The sequence below is a fragment of the Halichoerus grypus genome, chromosome 5, assembly GCF_964656455.1.
Source record: "Halichoerus grypus chromosome 5, mHalGry1.hap1.1, whole genome shotgun sequence".
Lineage (NCBI taxonomy): Eukaryota > Metazoa > Chordata > Mammalia > Carnivora > Phocidae > Halichoerus > Halichoerus grypus.
Genome location: NC_135716.1, coordinates 146,021,643 through 146,049,296, shown reverse-complemented (window position 1 = coordinate 146,049,296; position 27,654 = coordinate 146,021,643). Strand labels below are relative to the sequence as shown.

The 27,654-nt window shown below is 45.8% G+C and overlaps 1 protein-coding gene across 8 annotated transcripts; it reads right to left on the bottom strand.

Annotated features, from left to right (window-relative positions):
* Positions 1-903: 903 nt before the first annotated feature.
* ECHDC2 (enoyl-CoA hydratase domain containing 2) lies at positions 904-27,654 on the bottom strand. 8 transcript variants are annotated; one of them, XM_036075250.2, is made up of 11 exons: positions 27,285-27,649; positions 19,249-19,674; positions 13,946-14,013; positions 13,773-13,860; positions 11,347-11,433; positions 10,715-10,804; positions 9,296-9,355; positions 8,894-9,081; positions 4,039-4,089; positions 2,433-2,480; positions 904-1,561 (listed from the first exon to the last, which is right to left on the bottom strand). In XM_036075250.2, the coding sequence occupies exons 2-11, from the start codon at positions 19,379-19,381 to the stop codon at positions 1,484-1,486; spliced, it is 891 nt and encodes a 296-aa protein (XP_035931143.1). In that variant the 5' UTR covers positions 19,382-19,674; positions 27,285-27,649; the 3' UTR covers positions 904-1,483. The 8 variants fall into 8 exon arrangements, with proteins under 8 accessions (XP_035931143.1, XP_035931141.1, XP_035931144.1 ...); XM_036075248.2 differs by having other exon boundaries at positions 10,715-10,807; positions 27,285-27,647; XM_036075251.2 differs by having other exon boundaries at positions 9,296-9,352; positions 27,285-27,647.

Below are 27,654 nucleotides of genomic sequence, written 5' to 3'. Positions count from 1 at the left end.
TCCCACTGGATAAGGGGAATTTGTAACCTGTTTCCTTCTACAGTTCTGAAACTGCACCGTATTTTCTCTTATTCACTGTTCTGCATAATTCCAAAAGGCTGTCTTCATTTACTGACCTGGGTTCTAGTACTTTAGAACATCCTGTTACCAGATACTAGCTCTTGCTAATGTGAGAGAATGTGGTAGGAACTAGTGCCTGTTGAGGCACCCCTCCAAGTTTCATTTCATTCACAACAGTCCTCTGGGAGAGATAAGTTGTATTCTCCTCATTTCACAGATGAGAAAAAGGACGTTCAGTAAGGTTGTTACTTTCCGGAGTAGTTAGAGCTAATGCATAGTTCCAGCTAATATGGTTGGTTCTGGTTTTATGGCCTGGACTTTTCTCTTACTCTTCCTTCCAGGAAAAGAGCACCCAGCCTTGGGCACACTTGTATTTAGCAGCATACCAACAATGGGGGGGAGGGAGTATATATCTGTGCCCTTGGCTTAGTGTCTCTAGGTCAGACCTAGGCGCCGGAAGCTCAGATGAATTAAAGAATGGCCATAAGGCCGCAGCGTAAGATGCAGCCTTCTCTACCTTGGTCCAGGAGGAGGGCTAGCTAGTGTGCATATGTGTTTATCGAGCCCCATCATTTCTAAGTGTGTCGTCCTCTTACTCACCTTCACTCTTGCTGTTCCCCCTCAGCCCCCCTCTCCTTGCCACAAATGTCTGTTGAACCTTCGGGCTTCACTCCAGTGTTACCTGCCCATTTCCTTTGTTCTCTCCCTCAGACTTAATGCTCCCTTCTCAGTGCTCCTGAGGGCTATATACTGCAGCCATCGAAGATTGCCTGCCACCCTATAGAGTTCACAAAAAGTTTTCTCAGTGATAATTTCATTTGGTTCTATTAAAAACACTGTACATTAATCATAACTCAGGTTTATTGAACATGAGGCATAGGCTTTTTTTTTAATCCTCACAGCAGTTTCATTTTGCAGATGAGGAAGCTGAGGCACACAGTGAATGGCAGAGAGCTGGGATCTGCAGTCCGATCCCTGATGCCTGTTCAGCCACTACCAGGGTTTCTGTATTATCTCTGTTGTACAGAGGAAGAAACTGGAGGGTTCTTACAACATTTGCCATCTCTGGTGAGCACCCGATAACTGAGAGGCAGAGGTCAGGCCTGAGAGCCAATAATATGAAGTCCCAGAGTGGTCTGTTTTAATCCTTAGTTTACCGTTTGAGTAGGGAGAGACATACTCTCCAAAGCCAACTTGACCCCAGTGATTATCTAGCCAGGATGAGGGATTAGGAATGTAGCTGTAGGTGACATCGGCAGTACCTTGGTGTCAAACACCGTTCCAGTGGTTTTATATCTGTCCTTGTCCTTGTGAGGAGACTGAAGCCCAGAGAGGTGAAATGATGAACAGTCACCCTGCTCATTTTCCTTCTGGATCCTGCCCTGGAAGGCAGGCGTCTCCCATGCTTATAGTTAAATGGGAGTCACTTGCCAACAAATCTGGGGGGCCGCTTCTCCCTGAAGGCTGCCATGCCCTCTAGGCGGTCCTGAGTGGGGATGTTCTGAAACAACAAGACAGAGTATTAATTTTGGGGGGAGCTGCAGGGCCAGAGGCCAATAAAGACTTGCTCAAACTTGTCTACCCCCTGACAAGGTCAGAGTCCACGTCTTTCCATTGTCTCTTGACTCTGGTAATGGGCCAGGCAGAGGTATGGGCCTCAGTGGCTCCTTGGTCTCCTGGGGAAGGCAGGCCACATCTCTAGCATCCGTGGCCTATCACATTAGTCTCTTGCACACTGCTTACATGCCCCAGAGAGATGATAGTCTGCAGCAGTCTGATATGCGGCTGCTTAGTAGAGAAAAACAGTTAAGTTTTGCAGTAAGAAAGCTGGCTTTGAGTCTGGTGTATAGTTAGTTCACACCAGGTTCTGCAAGTTCCAGGACTCCTTGTTTAAGAGTATTGTGGATATTTGTTAACCTCTAGAGATTAGTATTTTTGACTCACCCAGGAGTCCAGGGCTAAATAAGTCAGCCCCAGGTCACCCCTCCTTCCCCCCCTCACCCCCACTGAACACACAGCCTGCAGGCTATAACCAAGGCCGTGACATCCCAACTCCAGCCTGGCCGCTACAGCAGCCGCCGGTACAGAGAGTGGAAGTGGTGCTTTGACAGGCACCTACCTGTGTGCTCCGTGATTCTGGGTGCACCGAGTGTGGCAGGCTGTGCCACGATTAGATGGCTGAGGCAGCAGTCCCAGAGAGAAGCAGGTGGGTTCCCTAGGACTGCCCCGGGCTAATTCTAAGAGGGAGTGGTCCAGAGTCTAACTCTTCAGGTTAGGAGGAACCTACTGGATTGGTCACGTATGGCACAAGGCTCCCCACTTTGGCCTGGCCTCTGCTTGGAAGTGTGCGCGGACTGGCAGCAGTCACGTACCTGGGCGTAGCATATTCCTTCAATGGCCATCCCTGATGAGATGTCCACCTGTGAGAAAGAAGTGGTGCCCTGATCAGCCTGACCTTAGCCACCTCCGTCTGCACTGGGTGCAGCGCACCCTACTGCCTACACCCCCATTCCCTACTGTTCACGGATTCGTCTGGTGCAGTATTACTGAGGCTTACTGTATGCTAGTCCATGTGGACAGAGGTGATTATGATAAGGCATTTCCCACCTGGAGAGGGAACACCGTTTGTAACAGTGATAAAACAATGTTGGGACAAAGGGGTGGGGGGGCTTTGAAAACAGCGGGGAGGATGGCACTCAGCCTGGGGAGCTGAGGAGGAGGGTAAGTGAGCTGTGCTTGCACAGCCGGTGGCCGCCTCTCCATGCCTCCTGTCCCTCCTGGTGAGGGAACTTCACAGGCTTTCTGTTGCCCTGAGGAATAACGTCCTAGGCTTCTATGGCCGGGCCTCTGGCAGCTTTCCAGCCTCTGCTGCCCAGTGCTTACTGCTACTACCACTTATAAGCACTGTTCTAAGAGAAGTACCTTGTGTGTATGAACTCATCTACTTTTACAGCAAGGGTTATTATCCCTACTATACAGCTGAGAAATCAGGCATAGAAAGTCAAGGTCACAACGGTATATGGAAAAGCAGGTCTTTGAACCCAGGCAGGCTAGCACCAGAGCCTTTGCCCCTAACTTCTGTGCTATGTAGTTTCACTCATTCCTCACTCCCATTCAGTCAAGTTGCTTATTTATACACCTCTGTGCTTTTGCTCATACCATTCTTTTTCTCAAACCCTAATCCTTCCCAAGGCCTAAATCTACAAAACATCTCTAACCCAACACTACCCAGTAGTAGCCACTAGCCACATCGATATCATAGCTCTCACCCCTCCAGGGTATCTTCTTGATACCCCCCCTTTTTAAGTAACCTCTGCACCCAATGTAGGGTTTGAACCCACAACTCCAAGATTAAGAGTTGCATGCCCTACTGACCAAGCCAGCCAGGCACCCCTGCTTGGTATCCTTAACCTTGTATTAGTGTATTAGTGATTCTGTGTGCATCTGTCCTCTCTCCCCACCTTGGTGACAGTGACCATATTTAACTGATCTCTGTGTCCGTGTTCTCAGCTCAGGTCTAGATTCAGTGTGTAACGAGTGAATTGATGAGTAAGTTGTGTAAGGATGGATTAGTTTGCATCCAAGACACCACCCTGAGCTCTGTCCTTGAGGTCACCTTTACCACCAGCACAAACCCGAGAACATGGCCTGGGAGCCACACAGAGCTTCATTCTTATTACTCACTTGCTGTATGACCCTAGACAAGTCGTTTACCCTTTCTGGACCTCAATTACCTTCTCTCTAGCAGAGAGAGATGAAGATAAAATGTAATTCAGAATGTCATCTGGCCGAACTTTACATTTCATGGGTGGGTAAACTCAGGCACAAAGAGAGAGGTCAGACTCAGTGTCTGTTAGAAGAGTCCCATTTCTGAGTTCTTTCCAGCTGTGCCTTCAGCCTGCATTGACGTGAAAGCACTGCCTCCCAGCCACCCCACTGACGTTAGTGGACCCAAGTCCTGACCCAGAGCCTGCTCACCTCCATTCCTCTATCAATGGCTGCTTTGCCCAGCCGCACAGCAATGGGTGCCTAGGGAAAATAGAAAAGGCTTGGTTGAGGGGATTGGTGCTGATAGTTGGCGGGGGACGGGGGTTTGGAATAAAGAGAGGGACAGAGCTTCATGGTGGGGGAAGAGTCATGGACAGGTAGATCGGTCTGGGTCAAGTTCCAGCTATTCTACTGACTGTTACATTTTGTTAGTGTTAGTACCTACTACTTCTTGGTTGATAGTCTTTTTTTTTTTTTTAATGTTCAGTTAGCCACCATATTGACATACTTACCTATAATGAAGGAAGCCTGACTGATCCCTGATCCTCCCAATTCTGACTATCTGAGGTTCTTGTCATTTAATCCATCCCACCAATGTGTATAACATGCTACCATTTACAAAGTGTTTTCCTACCCACAGACTTGTCTAATGGTGCTACCCACCCTTCAAGGATGGTGCCATCTTATAATTGAGACTCAGGGAGGTGAAGCACTTCGCCATGTTTGTCCAAAGAGTGGTGACACTTGGATTGGTTCCCAGTCACCTTTCCCACTGTTGCTGTGTTCCCCTACCCCTCTCATCTTGGCAGATAGAAGCCTCCACTGCAAGAAGGTTTCATCCCAGCAGAGTAAACAAAAGGTCAAGATTAGGAACTTGGGCTTTGTGGAGTCTGACCGGCCTGGGTTGAGATCCCAAGGGGCCATTTTACACGGCCACTTGGAAGCAAGTGCATCAAAGTGGCCACCTTTGCTTCACTGATCTTGCTTCTAATTAACTTGTGCCACTACAGGGCCTGGCACTCCATACCCAGCTTCACTTCCTGGCAAAGACTGCATTTACTTCCTCTATTGCTTGTATTGTATTATTTGAGGTTTCTGTAAGTACAGCTTTCTCAGAAAAAAAGATTTTTAAGTCTGTTAACATAGAAGCCATAAATGAAAAAGCTAGCTACATAAACATGAATGACCTCCTGTAGGGAAAAATGCCATGAATAAATGACAAAAGTAAAAAACTGAGAAGATATATTTGTGATACTTTTTTTTTTTTTAAAGATTTATTTATTTGACAGAGAGAGAGACAGCGAGAGAGGGAACACAAGCAGGGGGAGCGGGAGAGGGAGAAGCAGGCTTCCTGCTGAGCAGGGAGCCTGAGGCGGGGCTCGATCCCAGGACCCTGGGATCATGACCCGAGCCAAAGGCAGATGTTCAACAATGACTGAGCCACCCAGGCGCCCCTGTGATACTTCTGACCAGCAAATGTCCTTGATTTACAAAGATCTGGCATAATTTTTTAACAAATATTCACAAGGGTAGTTCACAGAAAAGGGGTTATAAACATAAGGATTTTTCAGTTTTACTCTTAAAGAAATGTAGCTCAAAACCATGAGGTGCCCCCTTTCACCTAAGAATAGGTAAATCATAAAATGCTGATAATGCCCACTATTGCTGAGATTCAGGAAATAGGTATTTGCATACATTATTAATGGAGTAAATTGGTACAGTGCTTCTGAAGGCAACTTGGCAAGAACTGGCAAATGTTATTAGATGGATGTATGTACCCTGATGTTGTAATTCTATGTAGGAATCTACCTTACAGATGTACTTCTAGAAGTACATGAAGATGTTTAGTTATACACTCCAGCTATTTTGCAGTAGCAAAAAGCAACATAAATGTTCATTATTAGAGTACTGGTTAAGTAATGATGGCACATCTGTACTGTGAATGAAAAAGTGTGCAGTTATTTAAAAGAATGAGGTCGGTAAGTATGTGCTGAAATGGGAAACTCTCCAAAATATTGGGTGAAAAAAATCAAGGTGCATACTAAGTATGTATATTGTTATCTCCTTTGTGTAAAAGATGTTGGCGTGACATGCCTTTGGGAAGAGTCAGAATGGAGAACTTCACTTTTTGTTTTATACTTTTCCATACTGTTTGAATTCTTTACTATGTATATTGAATTCTTTACTATGTGTATTTTAATTTCATGTTTTTCAAATGTCTCTTAGAACTGGATTAGCCTCTAAAGGTGTGTTCCTTGTCCCCCAAACCATCTTAAAAGGAATTCAGAGTTGTTTAGATATGTGAGTATATGTGCATAATATATATTCTTATATATACAATGAAAATTTCTGGAAGAGTGTGTAAGTTGACAGTGGTCATCTCAAAAAAAATAAAAAAACAAAACAGTGGTCATCTCTGGGGAGAGGGATTGGGGAATTGAGAGCTGTTTTGGTGACCACCTATCCTGGTTTGCCAGGGACTGAGAGTTATTAGGATGTGGGACTTTCGCTTTTAACTGGGACAGCCTTGGGAAAACAAGGTCACCTGGGTCACCCTACTTTTTTTTTTTTTTTAAGATTTTATTTATTTGAGAGAGAGAGTGAGCACAAGCGGGGGTGGAGGGAGCAGAGGGAGAAGCAGACTCCCTGCAGAGCAGGGAACCCAATGTGGGACTCAATCCCAGGACCCTGGGATCATGACCTGAGCTGAAGGCAGATGCTTAACTGAGCCACCCAGGCACCCGACCCTATTTTTGATTTTTACTTTATGCCCTATATTCTTCTGTTCTATTTGTTTTGCTTGTTATGAATATGTATTATTGTTTAGGTAACTACCTAATAAACTGATTTCTCACCAAAGAAAAGTAAAAACTATATAGATATGGTATGTGTGTATGTGTTGAAAATATAATATTTTTTTCCTGAGTGTATGGAGATATATATATATACACACACCATTTGGCTCCCTAGTCTTGGTGGTTTATGCACTAGAGAATAGCCCACTACCACACCATCCCCAGCACTCACCCCATCCAGGAACCCTCTCATTCTTGGCACCCAGTATCTCTGCTAGGAATTAAAGATTGGGATTAGTGAATGTACAACTAATTTTTGGTAAGCTGGTGTCTTGGTATACAAAGCTAGCTTTAAGTACTGAAATACTAGTAATTAGTAGAATACCATTGCTTTAGTATATTAAAAAATCTGAAATCTGACTCCTTGCATTCAGTTCATGCAAAAAGACAAACCCCACAGTCCACAAGTCTTGCTTGCTATAGCCGCTGCCCCCCTTCCGTGCCCCCCTGTGGAAGTGCAGTCAGCCACACACTACCTTGAGTCACTCAAGAGTTTTGTGTTGGTTCAGAGACTTTTTGCTCAAGTGTAACAGAAACCTGGCAGCTTTAAGATGGTCTAGGTAACAGCATCAGATTCCGTTTGTATGTGATAAAGAAAAAAGAAAAGACAAATGCTTTCTTTTAGACCGAACTCACTATTAATTTTTTAAAGTTATAATCTTTACCCTCAAAGAAGACCTCAAAGTTAGAAGAAGGATTATTTAAATTTAAGGGAGACAGATTTTTTTCTGAAATAAAATTTTTGTGATTAATTAAAATACTTTCATCTGTTAATATTAAAATAATATATGGTTAACAGTTTTATAAACTTTTATCTTTGTTTTGTAACATGTTTAATTTTTTGTGTTGGAAATGCATTTGATATTTAGTTTGAGTTTAATAATATTCTGCACTCTTTATTTTTTTTAAAAGGGTACTATACATCAGTGGTTCTTTTTTTTTTTTTTTTTTTTAAGATTCTACTCATTTATTAGAGAGAGCACAAGCAGGGGGAGCAGCAGAGGGAGAGGGAGAAGCAGGCTCACCAAGCAGGGAGCCCGATACAGGGCTCGATCCCAGGACCCCGGGACCATGACCTGAGCCGAAGGCAGACACCCCCTGCACTCTTTAGAATGCCAGTTTTTATATTGTATTTTGTATTATGCAAAATAAAAGCCCAAATACCAGTATTGTCTTTTTTTCTGGTATTGCAATCACTTTTTTGTGACCTTGATTGAGCAAGTCACTTAATGTTTCTGGGTCTGTTATATCACAGATACAACAGGGATAATCAACTCAGCTGGACTCTACTAGTAATTCAGAGACTTTTAAAGTACATAGGATTGTGTCTGATGGAAAGGAAGTGCTCCATATTGGCTAAGTCAGTATTTACTATAAATTATAAAACCTAGCTCCATTTCAAGCTGCTTTCATATGGAAACTTGGGACATCCCTCTTGGTCCTCTTACAGTAGTGAGAAGCCAACAGTGAGAGGCTCCCAGGTCCTTGGAGACCCCATCAGCCAGATCCTGTCCTGGTACATGTAGGCTGAGTCCTAACACATGTCTTACATGATGTATTTCAGGAATTTCTCCACCCTGCAGTGTGGCTGAAAAGATAAGCTGGTTGTTCTTTATCTGCTTTAGAATTTTGCTTTTTTAGTTTTGGGGACATTTTATTGCAGTACTGTCCAATGTAGTAGGCACTAGCCACATGTTGCCATTAGCATCTGAAATGGGGAAGCGTAACTGAGAAACTAAATTTTTTTTATTTTTAAGTAATCTGTACACCAGTGTGGGACTTGATCTCAACCCTAAGATTAGGAATTGTGTGTTCTACTGATTGAGCCAGGCAAGTGCTCAGAGAAACTAAATTTTTAATTCAATTTAAATATAAGTCTGGGGGGCGCCTGGGTGGCTCAGTCGTTAAGCGTCTGCCTTTGGCTCAGGTCACGGTCCCAGGGTCCGGGGATCAAGCCCCGCATCGGGCTCCCTGCTCAGCGGGAAGCCTGCTTCTCCCTCTCCCACTCCCCCTGCTTGTGTTCCCTCTCTCGCTGTGTCTCTCTGTCAAATAAATAAATAAACTCTTTAAAAAAATAAATAAAATGTAAGTCTGGATAAGTGGATCTAGTGTGGCCCCAGGGGACATACCCCCTGGCCTCCCCACAGTTGCACCCCCCCTCCCTCCCCCATGGCACAGGCCCTCCCTCTTGTGCTGGACTGCAGCCACACCTGGGGCAGGATCTCCTGGGCCAGTTCCCGTGCCCGATGGTAGGCGGCGTTGCCCTCCTCATTCTGGGAAACAGCGTGGTTCACCAGCCCCAGGGCTTGGGCCTGTGCACCACTCAGTCTTCGGCCTGTGAAGATGAGCTCCTTTGCCAGCGCCACCCCCAGGCATCGAGGCAGCCTCTGAGTCCCTCCTGCCGGGATGGAGCAGGGTTAGTAAATCCACATGGGAAGTGGGAGCCCAGAGAAGCCCAGTTTGGGAGTCAACCAAGACTTCTCAAAGGAGCAGATTCTGAGTTAGGATGGAAGGGCAGAGCCCAGAGCACAAGGCAAAAGAGGAAAGCAGGGAAGTAACCTGGAGAGAGTGGGATTAAGTAAGAGAAGGATGGGTGCAGTGGGTACAGTTACCTGCTCCGGGGAGGAGCCCTCGGGTTGTCTCGATCAGCCCCATGACAGCTGAGGAAGCTGCTTAAACAGAACAGAGTGAAGCACCCACACTATCCTGCAGGGCCAGTCCCCAGAGGGAAGAGACATCTGCCTCTAGGCTCTGCTCAGCCCTCCAGCCAACCACTTCATGGGCCATAACAGACCTCTCCAGACTCTGCCTTGGGAAGAGCCCTAGCACAGAAGTCCGGAAGCCCAGGCCCTCATCCTACTTCCCAGGAGTGAAGGGATGCATCCAGGCCAATCTCACCCTGAGCCTCATTCACAGGTGGAAAAAATAGGATTACCTTAGAGAGCTGCTAAGGATCAAATGAGGTAATGGTGCTTGTAACAAGGAAGGGATTCTTGGAAGTTGCCCAGTGCCTGTTTGTGGGGTAATGGATTCTCTGTCTCACTTGACCCTTACCTCAGGCTCCTGCTCCTACCAGTTATTCCCTCAGCTTTTCACCAGCCTGTGTTTCCCTGAGTTCCAGTCCACATCTCCTTCCGAGTTCTGTGTCCTCTAAGGAGTTCTCCTGGAGCGTCCCACCCCACAGGCTTCTCCTGAATCCCCTCACAGGCCATCTGAACCATACAGTGTGGCCGCAGGGAATGGCCATTACTCCTGCCTATAAGGGGTTTTATATTCTCTCCGCTATCTACCAAAACCCTGCAAGTTAGTTGCCCTAAACATGGGCCCCTGAGAAGCAAGTTGGAGCATAACCCGACTTGGTATTTTGATGTCTTCTCATGTAGATACAAGCTACCTCTATGCCTGGAGATACACCTGGAGTGGCAGGAGAAAGCAGCGAGGGGAAGAGAAGAGAGTGGCACCAGATAGCCTTCGGACTTTTTCTAACTGCCTCCTAGAAGGGCGATCAATTATCTTCATCCCCTCCCTCCACTCTTCAAAGCTCAACCGCTCTGAACAAGTAATGCAAACCTTGGCTGGTGCCAGAGTGAACCAGAGGGCAATGTTCCTGCCCAGGCATGTTTGTGAGTAGCTGGACTGGTGACAGACTGCCCCTGTGACTGTCCTTGTGCAAAACATGACACAGAATTGGCTTGCATAGAACTGGAAAGTTGAACAATTAATCTTTGTCCTCAGTCTCCGCTCTCTGTTCTCTTTTTGTCCTCTAGCCAGTTGCTCTGGGGTTGGTAGAAGCATTCTTGAGATGAGGGAGGCTGGTTCTGGGAGGTGACAGGTGCTACAGCGGTCGGTGGCTGGGCCAGGAGGGGAACCAGCTTACACCCAAACTCTGGATCTCCCACATCGTCTTTCTCTAGTTTTGCTGCTGTTTGGAAAGCCCAGAGTAGTGGCTAACTTTGCAAAGTCCCCAGACTTACTCTGTTTTACTTACACTTGCCTCCTCACCCTATCCCACCTCTCCTCCTGCCCAGTACCTGCCACTCGGAGGTCACAGGCCAGGGCGAGTTCCAGGCCTCCGCCCAAGGCAAACCCGTCCATAGCTGCAATAGTGGGCGCAGGGAAGGCTGCTGTGGAGATGAAGAAGGGCTCAGCCTGAGAGGCCCTGGCAGGACCAGGACAGGGACTCAAGGCTGGGGAGGGGCTATGGCCTCATTGGTCCCAGGTTTGGAACATTACCTGGTACCTCAGCCAGGTTATCTTAGAAGTAGGTTTTCCTATTGGGGAAAGTTGGGGAATCAGCTGGGGTACTAGAGTGGGGAGATGGGCTAGATGATCCCCACTCAAGCCCACTTTCCTGTTGGCCTCCCTGGGACCAGCCTTTCTGTTCTGTGTCAAGCCCCATACTCGGTGGGCTGGGAACATAGAACTGAATAGACATGGGGAAGGCAGACCTATAAACAGGCAATGATGACCCAGGGTGATCAGTGGTCTGATAAAGCTTCGAGATAAAGCTTCCTGGTGGTCTTAAAGGATGACTAAAAAGTTCAGGCGGCCAAGGAGGGAAATTCCAGGCAAAAGGAACAGTAATTGTCAAAGCCTGAAAGCATGCTTGGTGAAATTTGACTCCTATGGAATGCCCTCCTCCAACCCACTCCAAGAACCTCACCAATCTCATTCATCAGGCCTCGGAGCCGCTGGACAAAGATCCCCACTTCTGCCTCACTCATCTGCTCCCGCTCCTTCAGGTCTGCACCTGCAGACGGTGAGGGGTTGGTGACATGACCCATTACTGAATCCCAGGCCATTGAAGGATCCAGCCAAGAAACTTGAGGAGAAGCAGCCAGAGAGGAAGGTGAAACATCAGGAAAGCATGGTCAAGGAAGCCAGGGAGGAAAAGGGGGGTTGTGTGTCAAAAAGACAGGTGCAACAACAACAAAATGATAAGTTGGACATCAGAATTAAAAACTTTTGTGCATCAAGGGACACTATCAAGAGAGTGAAAAGACAACCCACAGAATGGAAGAAAATACTAGCAAATCACATATCTGATAAGGTAGTAATAATCTAGGATACATAAAGAACTCCTTGAACTCAACAACAAAAACCACAAAGGACAAGGGACTTGAATAGACATTTCTGCAAAGAAGATGCATACAGATGGTCAATAAGCACAAGAATCGATGCTCAACATCATTAGTTATTAGGGAAATGCAAGTCAAATCCACAATGAGAAACCAGCTTCACACCATTTAGGATGGTTATTATAAACAACAACAACAGAGGCAGAAAACAAGTGCTGGCATGGGTGTGGAGGACCCTGATGCATTGCTGGTGGGAACGGGAAATGATGCAGCTGCTATGGAAAACACTCAGGTGGGTCCTGAAAAAGTTATACGTAGAATTACTATATGATCCAGCAATTCCACTCCTAAAACAATTAAAAGCAAAGACTCAAGAGACTTGCCTGCCGTGATTCATAGCAGCATTATTCACAATAGCCAAAAGGTGTAAACAACCCAGTGCCCATCAACATAGATAAACAAGGGGCACCTGGGTGGCTCAGTTGGTTAAGCACCTGCCTTTGGCTCAGGTCATGATCCCAGGGTGCTGGGATCGAGTCCCACATCAGGCTCTTTGCTCAGTAGGGAGCCTGCTTCTCCCTCTGCCTTTCGCTCCCCCTGCTTGTGCTCTCTCTGACAAATAAATAAAATCTTAAAAAAAAAAAAAGATAGACTGTAGTATATAAACAATGGAATATGGTTCAGCCATAAAAAGGAATGAAGTTCTGCCATGCTATACTATGGATGAACCTTGAGGACGTTATGCTAAGTAAAAGAACCCAGACCCAAAAGGACATGCATGATTCCACTTGTATGAGGTACCTAGGATAGGCAAATTGATTGAGATAGAAAGTACAACAGAGATTATCAGGGGCTGGTTGGGGGGAGGACGAATGGGAGGGATTGCTTAATGAGTACAGAATTTGTTTGGGATGATGAAAAATTTCTGGAACTGGACAGTGGTGATAGTTTCATGGCCTTGTGAATGTACTCAGTCACTTAATTTTATACTTAAAAATGGTTGAAATGTAAACTCTGTGTACTGTATATATTTACCACAATTTTAAATGTATAAAATAATATTTAAAATGTATTATTTCTTTCCAGTTTTATTGAGAAATAGCTGACATTGATTATTTTTTAACAGGAGGGGTCAGTGTGGTCCAAGGAGGCTGAGCAGTCAGGTAAGATGAGAACTGAGAAGCAAGGGCAGGACACAGTGGCATGGAGGTGGGCAAGGACCTTGGTGAGAGTAGTGTCATCTAAGGCCAGATGGCAGGGGGCTGGAGGTAGGAGTAGGGGGTGAATATATTCTCTTCAAGTCTGAGATTAGGAAGTCAGAGCTGAGAGCCCTTGCAAGTCTTTGATTAGTTCCAACCCCTCAATGACAGATGGAGAAACTGAGGCCCAGAGAGGAATAGGGGCGATCCCAGGATTCCAGAGCAAGTCAGGGACAGACCCAGACCTCCTACAGCGCCCCATGGCCTCTTCCCACCTCCCCATTGACCACTGCTGTCCCTTCCCCAATCACCCAGAGTAGGTTCTTAGCCCAGCATATCTCTCACTCACTTGCTTCTTGTTGTGGGGATGGGACGTTTCTTGTCTTTGAGACAGAAGTTCATGGTGCTTGTCCTCTTGTGAGGACCAAATTGTCCAGGGGCGGTGGAGAGCTATGGTGACAGGGACTGAGATCTTGTGGGTGGGCAAAGGGGCACAGAGTCCCATCTTGGCCACAGACCTTGTGAATGTCACTGGACTCAGTTTCCTCATTTCCTCAATGAAGGGTCAGAACAGAGCATAGTGTAGCAGAAAGAATAAGGATTTGGGGGTCAGAGGTGCCAAGTTAAAATTCTGTTCTACCTCTTACTAGCTGTGTAACACTAGGCAAGGAATTTTATGTCTGAGTATTTGAGTTCACATCTGTAAAATGGGAATAGTAAGTCCTATGCTAGAGCTGACCTAAGCCTCCAACCCCCTGTAGGCTGAGGGTATCTTGCTGAGCCCCGTGGTAGGGGCAGGGGAGGAAACCCACCTGCACAGAACACACCCTTTACTCCACTTCTGAATAGCAGAACACGCACTTGCTGGTCCTCCCGTAGCTGGGCCAGAGCTTCCAGCAGCTGCAGAGGAGACCTTGTCAGAAACCTCCCAGTCCAGCCCCGGCCCAGCACCCCCGCACCCACCCTGAGGTCTGCCCTTTCTCACCTCGCTGACCAAGATGTTCCCCAGGGCATTGCGGGCACTCGGTCTATTCATCAGAATCTCAGTGATTCCTGCAGGTGACAAGGCAGCCTTGGGTGAGCCAGTAGGCCTGCAGCCTGGGTTCTGGGCAACCTCTACCTTCATGAGCACTGTGACTTCAGGCAAGTCACATACAACCAGGCTTCAGTTTCCCTGACTATAAAATGGAGAGAATAACCCCTTGTTCTTTCTGCCTCACAGAACTGGAAGAGCTTGTAAACTCCATGGATTGGTCTTTCTCCTGTACCCTTGGTGAGCAAATGCTCTATTAACCCAGGAGTCTGTCCTGTTGCTCCCTCTTCCTCACCCATGAAATTTACTCAGTCTCCTTAACCAATTCAACCTCTTAAATAGATCTCAGATCTTTTGGCTCATATCCCTCTCTGCAGCCAGTAACCTGGTGTGGGCTGTCTTCTACTACATGAATCACCCAACTGGCCCTCTTGCCTTCAGTCTTGCTCCTCCTCCCCACTCCACATTCATTCCCTCATTTGGGTCAGAATCCTCTTTCTAACCCAAATCCAGCCATGTCCCTCCCTTTCTCTTTTCACCAAAATTAAGTCAAATTCCTTAATACCACCCAAAAGATGCCCCCCTTCCCCAATCTGGCCATTGCTTCCCACTCTAGCCTCAACTCACCCCCACAATCTGGGCCAGTTGTAGGGAAGAGAGACCGGCTCTGGGCAAGGGCTCAAATACTCTTACACCTTCTTGGCTGTTTTCCCTCCTGTGTTTACCAATCCTTTAGCCTTCAAAGGCCTCTTATTATTTTATCCCAGGGTTCTTAGCCTTGTCTGTGGAACAAGCAGTATTTATTAAGATGGCATTCTCAGTGTGAGTTGATTTATGACACAGGGAAGGGACAATGAAAGTTTCAGGGCTCTCAAGGGACAGAGTTTCCAGCCAGGAGTTAGAGAACTGTGGTTCAGGAGAGAAAACCATAACATTCAGACTAGGTGGGCTCCTTAGCCTCCCTAGAAACCTTCAAAAAGTTCTTTGAGCCCAGCAGGCCTGGAGGTCCCACAGAAAGATGTGCCCAAGGTCTTCTCCAGCTCTAGTGCTCCAGGAAAGAAAATGCTGCAACTTTGGGGAAGGGAAACTCTGGTAGATACAGAAAAACCATGTCAGAGTGTAGAGGTCCAAGGTCTTTGTGGCAGAGAGACCCTAGACTGGGCCCAATCTTCATATCCTCAATAATCTTCCCTGGAGTGTGGGCAGGAGAATTGCTTCTAACCAACAGAATGCAGCTAAGATCATAAAATGTCACTTCCAAGATTGGGGTTCAATTATATGGCAGAGGTGATGAGGTGTTAGTTCCATGATTAGGTTACAATGTATGTATGACTCTGTCTTGCTAGGGTACACTAGACAAACTAGTGGGCCTACAGAGAGGGTCATGTGGCAAGGAACTAGAGGCAGCCCCCAGGAGCTGAGAATGGCCCCCAGGCCAAGAGGAAGAAAACAGGGCTTCAGTCCTACAACCATAGGAGGTGAATTCTATCAACGGGAGAAGCTTGGAAGCAGATCTCTCCTCAGTCAAGCCTATGATGAGACCACAGCCCTGGCCAACTCCTGGATTGCAGCTCAGTAAAACCCTGAAGCAGAGAATCTGGGTAAATTGTGCTTGGACTTCTCACCTACGGAAGCTATAAGATAATGTATATTATTTTAAGCAGTAAAGTTTGTAGTAATTTGTTATGTGGCAATAGAAAACTATCATGGTCATGACGTTCTGAGATTGATAGAAACTTTCCTCTCTCCTCTTCACTTTCCTGTTCTGTCTCCTTTCTTTCTGGCTGTCTCCCATATTTCATCTCTATCTGTTCTCTCCATCTTTATCTCCTCCCTGCAGAATACAAACAGGGGACTTGGCTCAAGTCACAGCTTAGCCATTGGCTTTGGGCAAGTTGCTTTACTCTTCTGGCCTTCAATTTCCTGATCCATAAATAGAAATAATAAAAAGGCCATTATGAGGATTTATTTATTTATTTATTTTTTTTTTTTAAAGATTTATTTATTTTTTTGACAGAGACACAGCGAGAGAGGGAACACAAGCAGGGGGAGTGGGAGAGGGAGAAGCAGGCTTCCCGCTGAGCAGGGAGCCCGATGCGGGGCTCGATCCCAGGACCCTGGGATCATGACCTGAGCCGAAGGCAGACGCTTAACGACTGAGCCACCCAGGCGCCCCCATTATGAGGATTTAAAGAAATAATGCCTTGGGACACCTGGCTGGCTCAGTCGGTAGAGCATGGGACTCTTACTTAATCTTGAGGTTGTAAGTTCAGACCCCACACTGGGTGTACAGAGTACTTAAAAATCTCAAAAAAAAAAAAAAACAAAAAAGGAAAAAATATAATGCCCATAAGTGCTTAGCCAGAGTTTGTGGGTACAGTGAGCAGGAAAAAGGCATAGATGCTAAGGAAAATTCCAGGATTCAATAAAAGGAAAGAACTTCAAGCTGGGTGCTGTGAGGAGCCAGACAGGGCATCTTTGGCTTTCATTCAATTTGTACTACTCCATGTCAGGTCCTGGAGAAGTAAGAGAGGACTCAGCCATGGTCCTTAAGCTTTTAGTTGAGCCCTGATTCTGAGAACATTGCCCTTACGGGACCTCTGCAGTGGGGATAGGTCTGTACCATACCCCATCTCCACTCTTACCAAACCCACCATGCCACTGGCTAATAATTTCCTTAGCAGCTGACCTCGGGTCACTTACGTTTGGATGGCCTAGATCACAGGCTAGGTAATGTAGGTGGGAGTTGTAGGGGCCAAGGGCAGGCTGCCTTGGGTCACTTTGGCATGAAGATTATTTGAGTTAAGCAATCAAACCCAGCAGATTCAGGAAAAGCTCTTTACCTCCCCCACAACTGCCTAAAAAGAATTTAGATAGAGGATCTGATCCAGGAAGAGAGCTATCACCATAGATAACTATATTACTATGAACTAGGTATGGTAGACTGGGAGGAACCTAGCAAGACCTGTTTTTTTTTTGTTTGTTTTTTAAGATTTATTTGCTTGAGGGGCACCTGGGTGGCCCAGTCGGTTAAGCGTCTGGCTTCGGCTCAGGTCAGGTCATGGTCCCAGGGTCCTGGGATTCAGCTGGAGTCGGGCTCCCTGCTCAGCGGGGAGTCTGCTTCTCCCTCTCCCTCTTTTGCTTCTTCTCCCACTCGTGCTCACTCTCTCGCTCTCTCTCTCAAATAAATAAAATCTTTTAAAAAAAGATCTTAGAGATAAAAAGATAAATAAATATTTTTTTAAAAGATTTATTTATTTGAGAGGGAGAGCTTGGGAGAGCAAGCAGGCGGGGAGGGGCAGAGGGAGAGGGAGAGAGTCTTAAGCAGACTCCTTGCTGAGTGCTGAGCCTGAGCTGAAACCAAGACTCAGAAGTTAAACCCCTTAACCGACTGTGCCACCCAGGCACTCCATTGCCTGTTTGATCAAAGTCCTCTATGTCCCATTGTTTCTGGGTGGCCCAGCAAACATTTGTTTACCAAACATTTACTCCTTTTATCTTCCTGTGAATTGCATTCCCTCCCTCTGAAGTCCCAGACCCCTACCCTCTTCTCCTTAGTTTAGAGTGACATATATATATCTCATTTTGCCTGTTTTGGGAATTTCCATTCTGTGTGAATTCCCTGTACATTCAAAATTAAATTTGATTTTCTCCTGTGTGAATTTTCATGTCAATTTAGTCCAGCTAGAAAGACCTTGAAGGGGACAGAAAATTCTTGCTCCCCGGAAGAGTCAATAGAGAGCTTTTTCTGTATCTTAATAAACTTCTCTCCGGGGGCACCTGGGTGGCTCAGTCGTTAAGCATCTGCCTTCTGCTCAGGGGTCCTGGGATTGAGCCCCACATCGGGCTTCCTGCTTGTGGGAAGCCTGCTTCTCCCTCTCCCGCTCCCCAGCTTGTGTTCCCTCTGTCGCTGTGTCTCTCTCTGTCAAATAAATAAATAAAATCTTAAAAAAAACTTCTCTCTGTTGTCAAAACAAACAAAAACAAAACAAAAAAACCTTAGACTCAAGCAGGGAAAAAAGGAAGAAATAAATAGAAAATGTATAGTAGGACACCATCTATGTACATTAGAACTATGTAAATTAAAGCACAAACTCTGTTACATCAAATTTAGGGAGAGGGGTTGGGATTGGGGAGAAAGTAAAACCAAGAAAATGGCTTTGCCCTGATGGTAACAGGCAGCGGACTGAGGCGTGTAACGCCACTGAATGCACTTTGGTCTCCTCTCACCCCCCAAAAACAACACAACAGGTGCAATCGGAAAATGTTCTCTGCCCGTTGATGAGGGAGCAGAAGGCAAGCTGAGGGCAAAGCACAAGCTAACACGCAGCAACCTCCCCCCCAACCCCCACCGGCCCAGGTGGAATGTGTGTGACATTCCTCAGGGACTCCTGGCTGCCCCAGCACAAAGGAAAGGGAAAAAAACGGTTAACTGATAGGGATCACAGTCCCGCAGGACTTGAGTCTCCAGCAGTTTGCAACTGTCTTAATGATTTCTAAAAAAAAAAAAGCAATCTCCAGAAACCTATAGATTCCTGGAGCCCTAACATTACCCACCCCTCCATAGGACAGAAAATCTTATATAATCAGTCACTCCTCACAACCCCAGGGCGCTGTCTGCCCGCGGGTCCTGTCCCTGCGCTTTAATAAAACCACTTTTTGCACCAAATTCGCATCCAGAATTCTTTCTTGGCCATAGGCTCCAAACCACGTCACCAGTGACCAGCGGGAACTTTCTCTCTTTGACGCAAAAGGGCACAAAAGTCGGCCAGCGTGGGCAGGACCAGAGAGCAGGGAGCCGTGCGCAGCTGACGCCCCATCCTCTGCTCTCCTCTCCCCCCTACTCGGCCCTGCCTGGCCGGCGGGATTGGCTCCGCCGCCTGCCCCGCTGGAACCGAGCCAGGACTCTAGGCCGGGACGGACAACTGGCCTTTTAAAGTTACTGGGGTGGAAGCGGTGGGTCGCTGGTGCCTCGTCCTATCCCTGCGCGAGTTCCTCTCCCCTCCTTCACAGCCCCAGGCCACCGAATGGGGGACTGAAGGGACTTAGGTTGACGTAGAGTTCCACCGCAATTAGGGGTCGGGCCGGCTGGTAAGGTGGTCACCCTCCTCCCCGGCCTTACAAAAGGTTTGGGGAGCCTTGACTGGGAAACCGCAGCCGGGGATCAAATCCTCAAACGCCGCGAGCGGCCCGCCTTCCCCTTACCGGTCTGTCTTCCCGCGCCTCCTGGGCGCTCCCGGGGACAGCGCACTTACCTTGGTCGCGGCCGGTCAGGGCGCGCACTTGGATCTCGGGGTCGCCGGTAGCTCCGTGGGAGGCGCAGCTGCGCGTGCGAAGGGGCCTCCAGGGGCGTGGAAGGCGCAGGGCGCTGGTCAGGGCGCGCAGCATCTGGGCGCAGGCTGGGAAGGTGCCAAGAGCCCCTCCACTGCTCGGTCCGCTGCCGGGGAAAGCTCGCAGCTGGGCCGCAGGTTTTCGCAGCTGCTCCACCTCCTGGCGCAGAGCCCACAGCGGTTCTCTACGCCTCTTGCCTTTTGGAGACTTGGAGCCCTGGCTAGGCGAAGCCCACCCAGCTCCGCTGAGCGACGGGGGGCAAGGATGTCAACCTCTTTTTTTTTTTGGATGTTAACCTCTTTTAAGTGTCAGTGTTGTCATCAGTAAAGCGGGGATCGTAATAGTGACTACTGTCAAAGATAAAGGGGGAGGCTGGTTAAAGTCGTGAGAACAGGTTTTACTCAGTAATATAAAATATACTACGGCAAAAGGGACTATCCAGTGTGAACTGAACTCAAACTTTTTTTTTTTTTAAGATTTTTTAAATTTACTTGAGAGAGAGAGAGAGAGAGAGAGAGAGACAAGTAGGCAGAGAGCAGGCAGAGGGAGAGGGAGAAAACAGGCTCCCCCCTGAGCGGAGAGCCAGAGGCTGGGCTCGATTCTGGATCGTGATCTGAGCGGAAGGCAGACGCTTAACCAAATGAGCTCAAACTCCCGTTTGTACAGAGGGGGCTGAGAGTTTTAAACGGAGGAGGGAATATGGAGGTGGGTGAACCGGGCCTGTATAATAGAATCAGGGAAGTGAAAAGTTACAAAAATCATGGAACGCGTTTGGCCAGGTTAAACCTGTCTGGGTCAGCTAAGGGAGGTTTATCCAAAATTAGGCTCCCACAGAAAGTGGGGGGGAGGGTTGGGGAGGGTTGTCTTCAGGTGTTGGCTGGAACAAGCAGTAAATTCTTTTGGCAGTGTTGACCTTAAAAATAAAAGTTATTTTACCAGCAAAAATAGGTTTATTTGGGAATAGCAGAGAATTGCGATTTGAGACAGACAAGCCACAGGATACAACCATAGGTTAGTCCAACGGAGGAGAGAAGTTGGGAGGGGTTGTTTTGAAACCAAAACCCACTGGAGAAAAGCAAGAGTTCAGGGTGACAGGGTTTCTCATCAGCTGAGCTGCTGACCTACTGGATTTCTGGAAGGAGATACAATGTACATCCTCTCCTGATGGGTCTATAATTGACAATTCTTCCTGTGATTGATGTCCAGTGGTATAGCACCAGAGCTCCGCCTTCTAGCCTCCTGACTGCATTTTAGTAAGGTTTCTCTCTCTCTTTTTTTTTTTGATAACTTAATGTTTTGTTTTGTTTTACAGGGAAAACCAACACCAATATACGCAAGGCTTCTCTTTATTAATTTCTATAGCTGGCTTATATTTCTCATGCAGTCACTTAAAGGGGGGCTAGGGTCATCTTAGGAATGTGGCCAGGAGTTGCTAGAAACTATATTAGTGTTTAAGTCTTTGTAGGTCAACGTTGAGGCCTAGTAGAGGAGTGTGGCTAGAGTTGGGTGAGGCTCAGAGGAGTGTGGCTAGAGTTGGGTGAAGAAGAGTATCTTTGTTACCATGTCATGGTGGTATTATGATGACTGAATGGGGGGGTGTGAACCTTGCTTACATAAATGCCCAATAAATGTTTTATTTCATTTTTAAAATGTCATTTCACTTATTCATTCTGGCATTGTCTGCATTCATGGACTTCACTCCCTCACTGCTCAGTTACGCTTCAATCATCCCAATTTTATGCTCAATAATTAGATTTAAAAAATGTTTGTGACTGTGAGTCCCTAGCTTCTGCTCCACTATCTACCCAAACTGCTGGTGCAGCAGTTGTCAGAGGCCCTGTTTAGTTCATTCTGGGCGGATCAATAAGGAGTATTCAGTGCACACTCTCCCTCCTCCACCTTCCACTTGTTGATGACCCCAAAGTCACTAACAATCCACACCTCCAACCAATGGCTGGACTGTTAGGTGATCTAGAAATAAAATCTTCTCTTTTTAAAGCCATTGGTGCTTGCTGGGGTCATCACTATGTCCATTAAGGTTTTAACAAAAATGGGCTCTCATCTCCTTCCTGGGTCTAATGGGAAACTCTAAGTTCCTCTCTGTGACCTAAAATATTAATTGGGGTTTTTAGCAGTCCTAGTCATTTTTGATCCCTTGCCTTTGCTTCCAATGAATTAATTCAGATCATGGATCATCCGGCCATCCCTCTGTGTCCCTTTTCTATATATTCCTGGACACAACTCTAATTCTTTCACTCCTTAAATAACAGAGACAGATTGCATAAGAAAGAAAGGCTGAGGAGCAACTGTGGGACTCCACTTCTCATACTTAATGAGGTTAATGCTGTTATGGACTGTTATGTCCCCCCTAAATTCATACGTTGAAGGCCTATTCCCTACTATATCACAGTGTGACTGTCTTTAAAAAGTAATTAAGGGGCGCCTGGGTGGCTCAGTGGGTTAAGCAGCTGCCTTTGGCTCAGGTCATGATCCCAGGGTCCTGGGATCGAGCCCCACATCGGGCTCCCTGCTCAGCAGGGAGTCTGTTTCTCCCTCTGCCTGCCGCTCCCCCTGTTTGTGCTCTCTCTCTCCATCAAATAAATAAATAAAATCTTTTAAAAAATAAAAGGTAATTAAGTTAAAATGAGGTCATTAGGGTAGAACTTCATCCAATATGACTGATGTCATTGCAAGAAGTGGAGATTTGGATACAGATAAGTAGAGAAGATAGACCATGTGAAGACAGAGGGAGAAGACAGCCATTTGCAAGCCAAGGAGAGAGGCCTCAGACAAAATCAACCCTGCTGACACCTTCATCTCACACTTCCAGCTTCTATAACTGTGAAAAAACACATTTCTGCTGTTTAAGCTACCCAATCTATAGTACTTTATTATGACAGCACTAGCAAACTAATACACCAATCACAGAATTTCTTTTGTTAAGAGATTTGGTGCCTGGTTTTTAAAATAACAAGGTGCCCCCCTTCCTCTACATTATTATTGTTCCTGAGACTCCAAGGAAAATCAGCAGAGGGGCAATGGGGATAGAACAGTGGTAATAACAATATGGCTATAGGTAAGGGGCGCCTGGGTGGCTCAGTTGGTTAAGCGACTGCCTTCGGCTCAGGTCATGATCCTGGAGTCCCGGGATCGGGTCCCGCATCGGGCTCCCTGCTCAGCAGGGAGTCTGCTTCTCCCTCTGACCCTCCCCCCTCTCATGCTCTCTCTATCTCATTCTCTCTCTCAAATAAATAAATAAAATCTTTAAAAAAAAAATATGGCTATAGGTAATAATATTTTTGTCCTTTTTAATCCTGCTGCTTTTAAGCAGAAGTAATTCCTCAGTAATCTCTTCTGAATTATAAGTTTTGAAAACTATTGTTTTAGGGGCGCCTGGGTGGCTCAGTCAGTTAAGCATCTGCCTTCAGCTCAGTTCATGATCCCAGAGTCCTGGAATTGAGCCCCACATCAGGCTCCCTGCTCAACGGGAGCCTGCTTCTCCCTCTCCCTCTGCCTGCCGCTCTGCCTACTTGTGCTCTCTCTCTATCAAATAAATAAATAAAATCTTTAAAAATAAATAAATAAAACTATTGTTTTAGTTATAAAAGAATATATGCAAATACTCTCACATTGCTGTAGGAATGTCTTTAATGGAGAGCAATTGGCAATATATATCAGAACTATAAATTATCTCCTTTTTGACCCACAAATTCCATTTTTAGGAATTTAACCTACAGACATACCCACACAGGTGTGCAATGATACATGCACAAACAGGGGGAGCGGCAGGCAGAGGGAGAAACAGACTCCCTGCAGGATGCCATATAATAACAAAAGACTGAAAACCATCATTTTTTAAAAAAATTTTATTTATTTGACAGAGACAGAGAACATAAGCAGGGGGAATGGCAGACAGAAAGAGAGGGAGAAGCAGACTCCCAGCTGAGCAAGGAGCCTGATGAGGGACTCGATTCCAGGACCCTGGGATCATGACCTGAGCCGAAGGCAGGCACTTAACTGACTGAGCCACCCAGGCGCCACTGAAAACCATCTTAACATCCACCAATAGGGGAATGGTTAAATAAAGTATGGTACCTCCATAAACTGAACACTAGGCAGTTATTAAAAAAAACAACACAAGCAGCTCTTTATGCACTGATATAATCTTCAAAATCTATTGTTGTATGAAAAATTTAAGATGTGAAATAGCATGTAAAGAAAGCTAAAATGTGTGTTATAGAGGGGGATAACACCACTCAGGTGTGCATGTACAACGAACATTACTTGGTTGTAGTTACATAAAATATTTCTAGGATAGGGAGAGGAACTGGGAAACGGAATAGGGGTGGGAGGGAGAATTTTGGCAGTTTGACCTTTTGTATTTTTTGAATCTTAATTCATGTGGTGAGTATTATCTACCCCCAAAATAAGGAAAATGAAAACAAAACATGACAAAAATTAAAGACATGACACAGTAAAAATAAAAGTAATACACAGGGGCACCTGGGTGGCTTGGTGGGTTGAGCATCTGCCTTCAGCTCAGGTCATGATCTCAGGGTCCTGGGGTCCTGCGATCAAGCCCCATCTCGGGCTCCCTGCTCAGTGGGGAGTCTGCTTCTCCCTCTGCCCCTCCCCCCCAGCTCATGCTCTCTCTCTCTCTCTCAAATAGTCTTAAAAAAGTAATATACAAAGTCAAAACATTCAAACAGTACAGATGGGTATAAAATTAAAAGAAAAAACGCCCCTCCTCTATACTGTATGCATTTAAAAGAATATTTATTGCATTTTATCCAGCATTTCTGGGTGTTTCTTGGTAGGAAAAAATTCTTTTTTCTAGATTTTTTTTTTTTTAAGATTTTTATTTATTTATTTGACAGAGAGAGAGGGAGAGAGACAGCGAGAGAGGGAACACAAGCAAGGGGAGCGGGAGAGGGAGAAGCGGCCTCCTGCAGAGCAAGGAGCCCGATGCGGGACTCGATCCCAGGACCCCAGAATCATGACCCAAGCTGAAGGCAGACGCCCAACAACCGAGCCACCCAGGTGCCCCAGGAAAAAATTCTTTTTAAAGATTTATTTATTTGAGAGAGAGAGAGCAAAAGAGTGCATATGAGCAGGGGGTTGGTTGGGCAGAGGGAGATGGAGAGAGAATCCTCAAGCAGACTCCCGCTGAGCATGGAGCCCAACGTGGTGCTTGATTACAGGACCCTGAGATCGTGACCCAAGCCAAAATCAAGAGCTGCCAGCTCAACCAACTCCTAGGTGCCCTGGCAGGAGAATTTTTTTATTATCTAGTCCTCCACATTGAAAATGGAAATGTTCTTTCCCAATCTTTTCAGCATTAACAGCAACTTTTATTATCTTACTAGTCCCTCTCCACTTCCATGGACTTCTATTTTGTTTTTTTTTGTCCTTATGAAATAGTAAAAATTAATTTTATTCAATTTCATCCCATGAGTACATATCTTTTTAATATTATGTGACAAAATGGAAAGTACACATCAAGCACTTCTGCTACAAGCCAAAGTATAATAGCTGATCCCAGAAAACACTCGTGTGTTTGAGTTACCAGCTGAACTAGCCACATACATATAGAATGCCAATTTTACTTGAATGAACAGCTAACAAACTATAGTTATTCAGACTTGGGTTTTTCACAGACATTTTTCTCAAATTTGTAAAAAAAAAAGTGAGTCTGTCCCTTCAACAAAACAACTGACAGTATTTTTTGCCCAAATGAAAGCTTGTTTCTCCTACTTTGAGTTTAGCAGTTTAAACTTTTTTCTAAAAAAATGAGATAGGTGGTGATACTCACAAATGTGACTTTCTTGATATTGTATACTGACATTCCACTTGATATTACATTATGGAATTTGAAATGTCAACATTTGGAAGATTTGCTTAACTCAGTAAACTAACATTTTCCAAATGACCAATGCCTAATGTAATAAAATCATACTTGGGTAAAATATCCGAACAAAGGGCAAGATAAACCAACGGATTTTTTTTTTTTAAGATTTTATTTATTTGACAGAGCACAAGCAGAGGGAGAGAAAGGGAGAAGCAGGCTCCCTGCTGAGCAAGGAGCCCGATGTGGGACTCGATCCCAGGACCCTGGGATCATGACCCAGGCTGAAGGCAGCCGCTTAACCGACTGAGCCACCCAGGCGTCCCAAACCAATGGATTTTAACATAACAGAGTACAAAATTCATCAGTATGGTTTCAGATGGCACGCTGTACATACCCTTCAAGAAATTACCACTTGCTAAGTTTTAGTGTAGTATCAAAAAAGAATGTCTACAGTTATTTGAAAAGGCAATTAAAAATCCGTGTGAGACCAGACTTTCTTCATATACATCAGTCAAAAGACACAATAGTTTGGTTGCTGAAGCAGAAATGATAGTCTAACTATTTTCTATCAAGCCAGATATTGAAGAGATTTGAGACAATGTAATATAATGCTACTCTTCCTACCAATTTTTTTTGGGGGGGAGCATAGCTATTTTTCATTAAAATTATTATTTATATTCAGAAGTAACGGGTTACTGTTATTTTTTAAAGATTTATTTAGAGAGGGAGAGCAAGTGCACAAGTGCAGGGAGGGGCACAGGGAGATAATCTTAAGCAGACTTTCTTTTGAGCATGGAGCCCAACATGGGGCTGGATCTCAAAACCCATGAGATCATGACCAAGAAGCGGATGCTTAACCAACTGAGCCATGCAGACGCCCCAAGTTTACTGTTATTCTTAAACAGCTGATAAATGAATGTTTTAAGATTTTCTCAGCTTTAATTTCTGATATGGTAAATATCATAGATATAATATACACAAAACACTTTTGAGGTAAGGGCATAAAGGTGTCCTGAGATCAAAAAATATTTGAGAACTGTTGTTTTGTAGCAATGTTACATTGATCTTTCCACAAGGCAAACTGCAAATGACATTTTATAATACCTCTGAAGTACAAAAGACATAGATGTCTTTTAAGTACCATTCAATTAAACAAAAATTTTCCCACACTGCATTAAGTGGATACAAGGAACAAATTCCCTGAAGGGACAGTGGTGAAATGAGAAAAATGATCTGGATTCTAGCACAGACGTAACAGTCTTGTTTAGACATTAGTCCTCCTATCTTCAAAATGAGATCAGAGTAGCCTATTTTTAGATTGTTTTCAATGGTCAATTCCATGGATAGATTCAGGGAACCCTAAATAGTGGCCCAAGGGAGGCATCTGGCCATCTGGTCGTCAGACTGATTGGCTGTCATGGTTTTAGAGAAGTGCCCCAGGAAAAAAGTCGGTTGGAGCTGAGTGAGCCTTCCTTTCAAAAGGGGAATTGATTTTCAGTTACAGCCCAATCCAACCCATCAGACTTGCCCCTGCAGATATCTGCATTTGCAGCGCCTGGAATGAAGAGCCTCTGAAACCCGTTCCAAATCTCAAACTCTATAATTTAGCTCCAGAGACAGAGTGTCTGGGTTTCTTTCTCACTCTGCCACTTGCTGGCTATTTGATTTGGGGCAAATTAACTTCTTCGAGCCTCAGTTTCTTCATTTGCAAAACAGGATAACACCACTGACCTCACAGCGCTGTTACGAAGCTTAACGAGGGGGGCGCCTGGGTGGCCCAGTGGGTTAAGCATCTGCCTTCGGCTCAGGTCATGATCTCAGGGTCTTGGTATAGAGCCCCACATCGGGCTCCCTGCTCAGCAGAGAGCCTGCTTCTCCCTCTCCCTCTGCTTCTCCCCCTGCTTGTTCTCTCTCTCTCTCTGTGTCAAATAAATAAAATCTTTTTCTTTCTTTCTTTTTTTTTTTAAAAGAAGCTTAAGGAGGTGTTGCTTGACAGCGCTTATAGAGTTCCTGGTAGCGAACAGAAAGAGTATGCTCTCGTCTTCCCACACCCACCTTACCAACTCCGTTTTCCCAGGAGCTGACGACCGCACTCCCCAGGATGACGCTTACCCCCATAACAACTCCCAGATATCACAGTTCCACATCCGACGAAGACATACAAGATCCCCCTTCAGATTTCTACTTCTCCTTTCCACTCAACCTTTTCTGAGCCCCCGGCCTGTACCGGGTTCCTACACCAACACAGCTCTGCACAGTGGCCAAACCACTGACCACTCCCCCCAGCTTCTTCTTCCCATCCCGGACCAGTAGGGCTCCCTTTCCCTCTGACCAGGGACCACCCTGGGTCAGGCAGTGGTGGCCCAGGGCTCTCTTGCCTAAGATTCTGTCTGAGGGAGCCTCAGGAGAGACGGGAGAATAACTGCCCGAGCTGACCCCCATCCCTAGAGGCGGCGGTTCCGGGTGTTCGAACCGGAAGCAG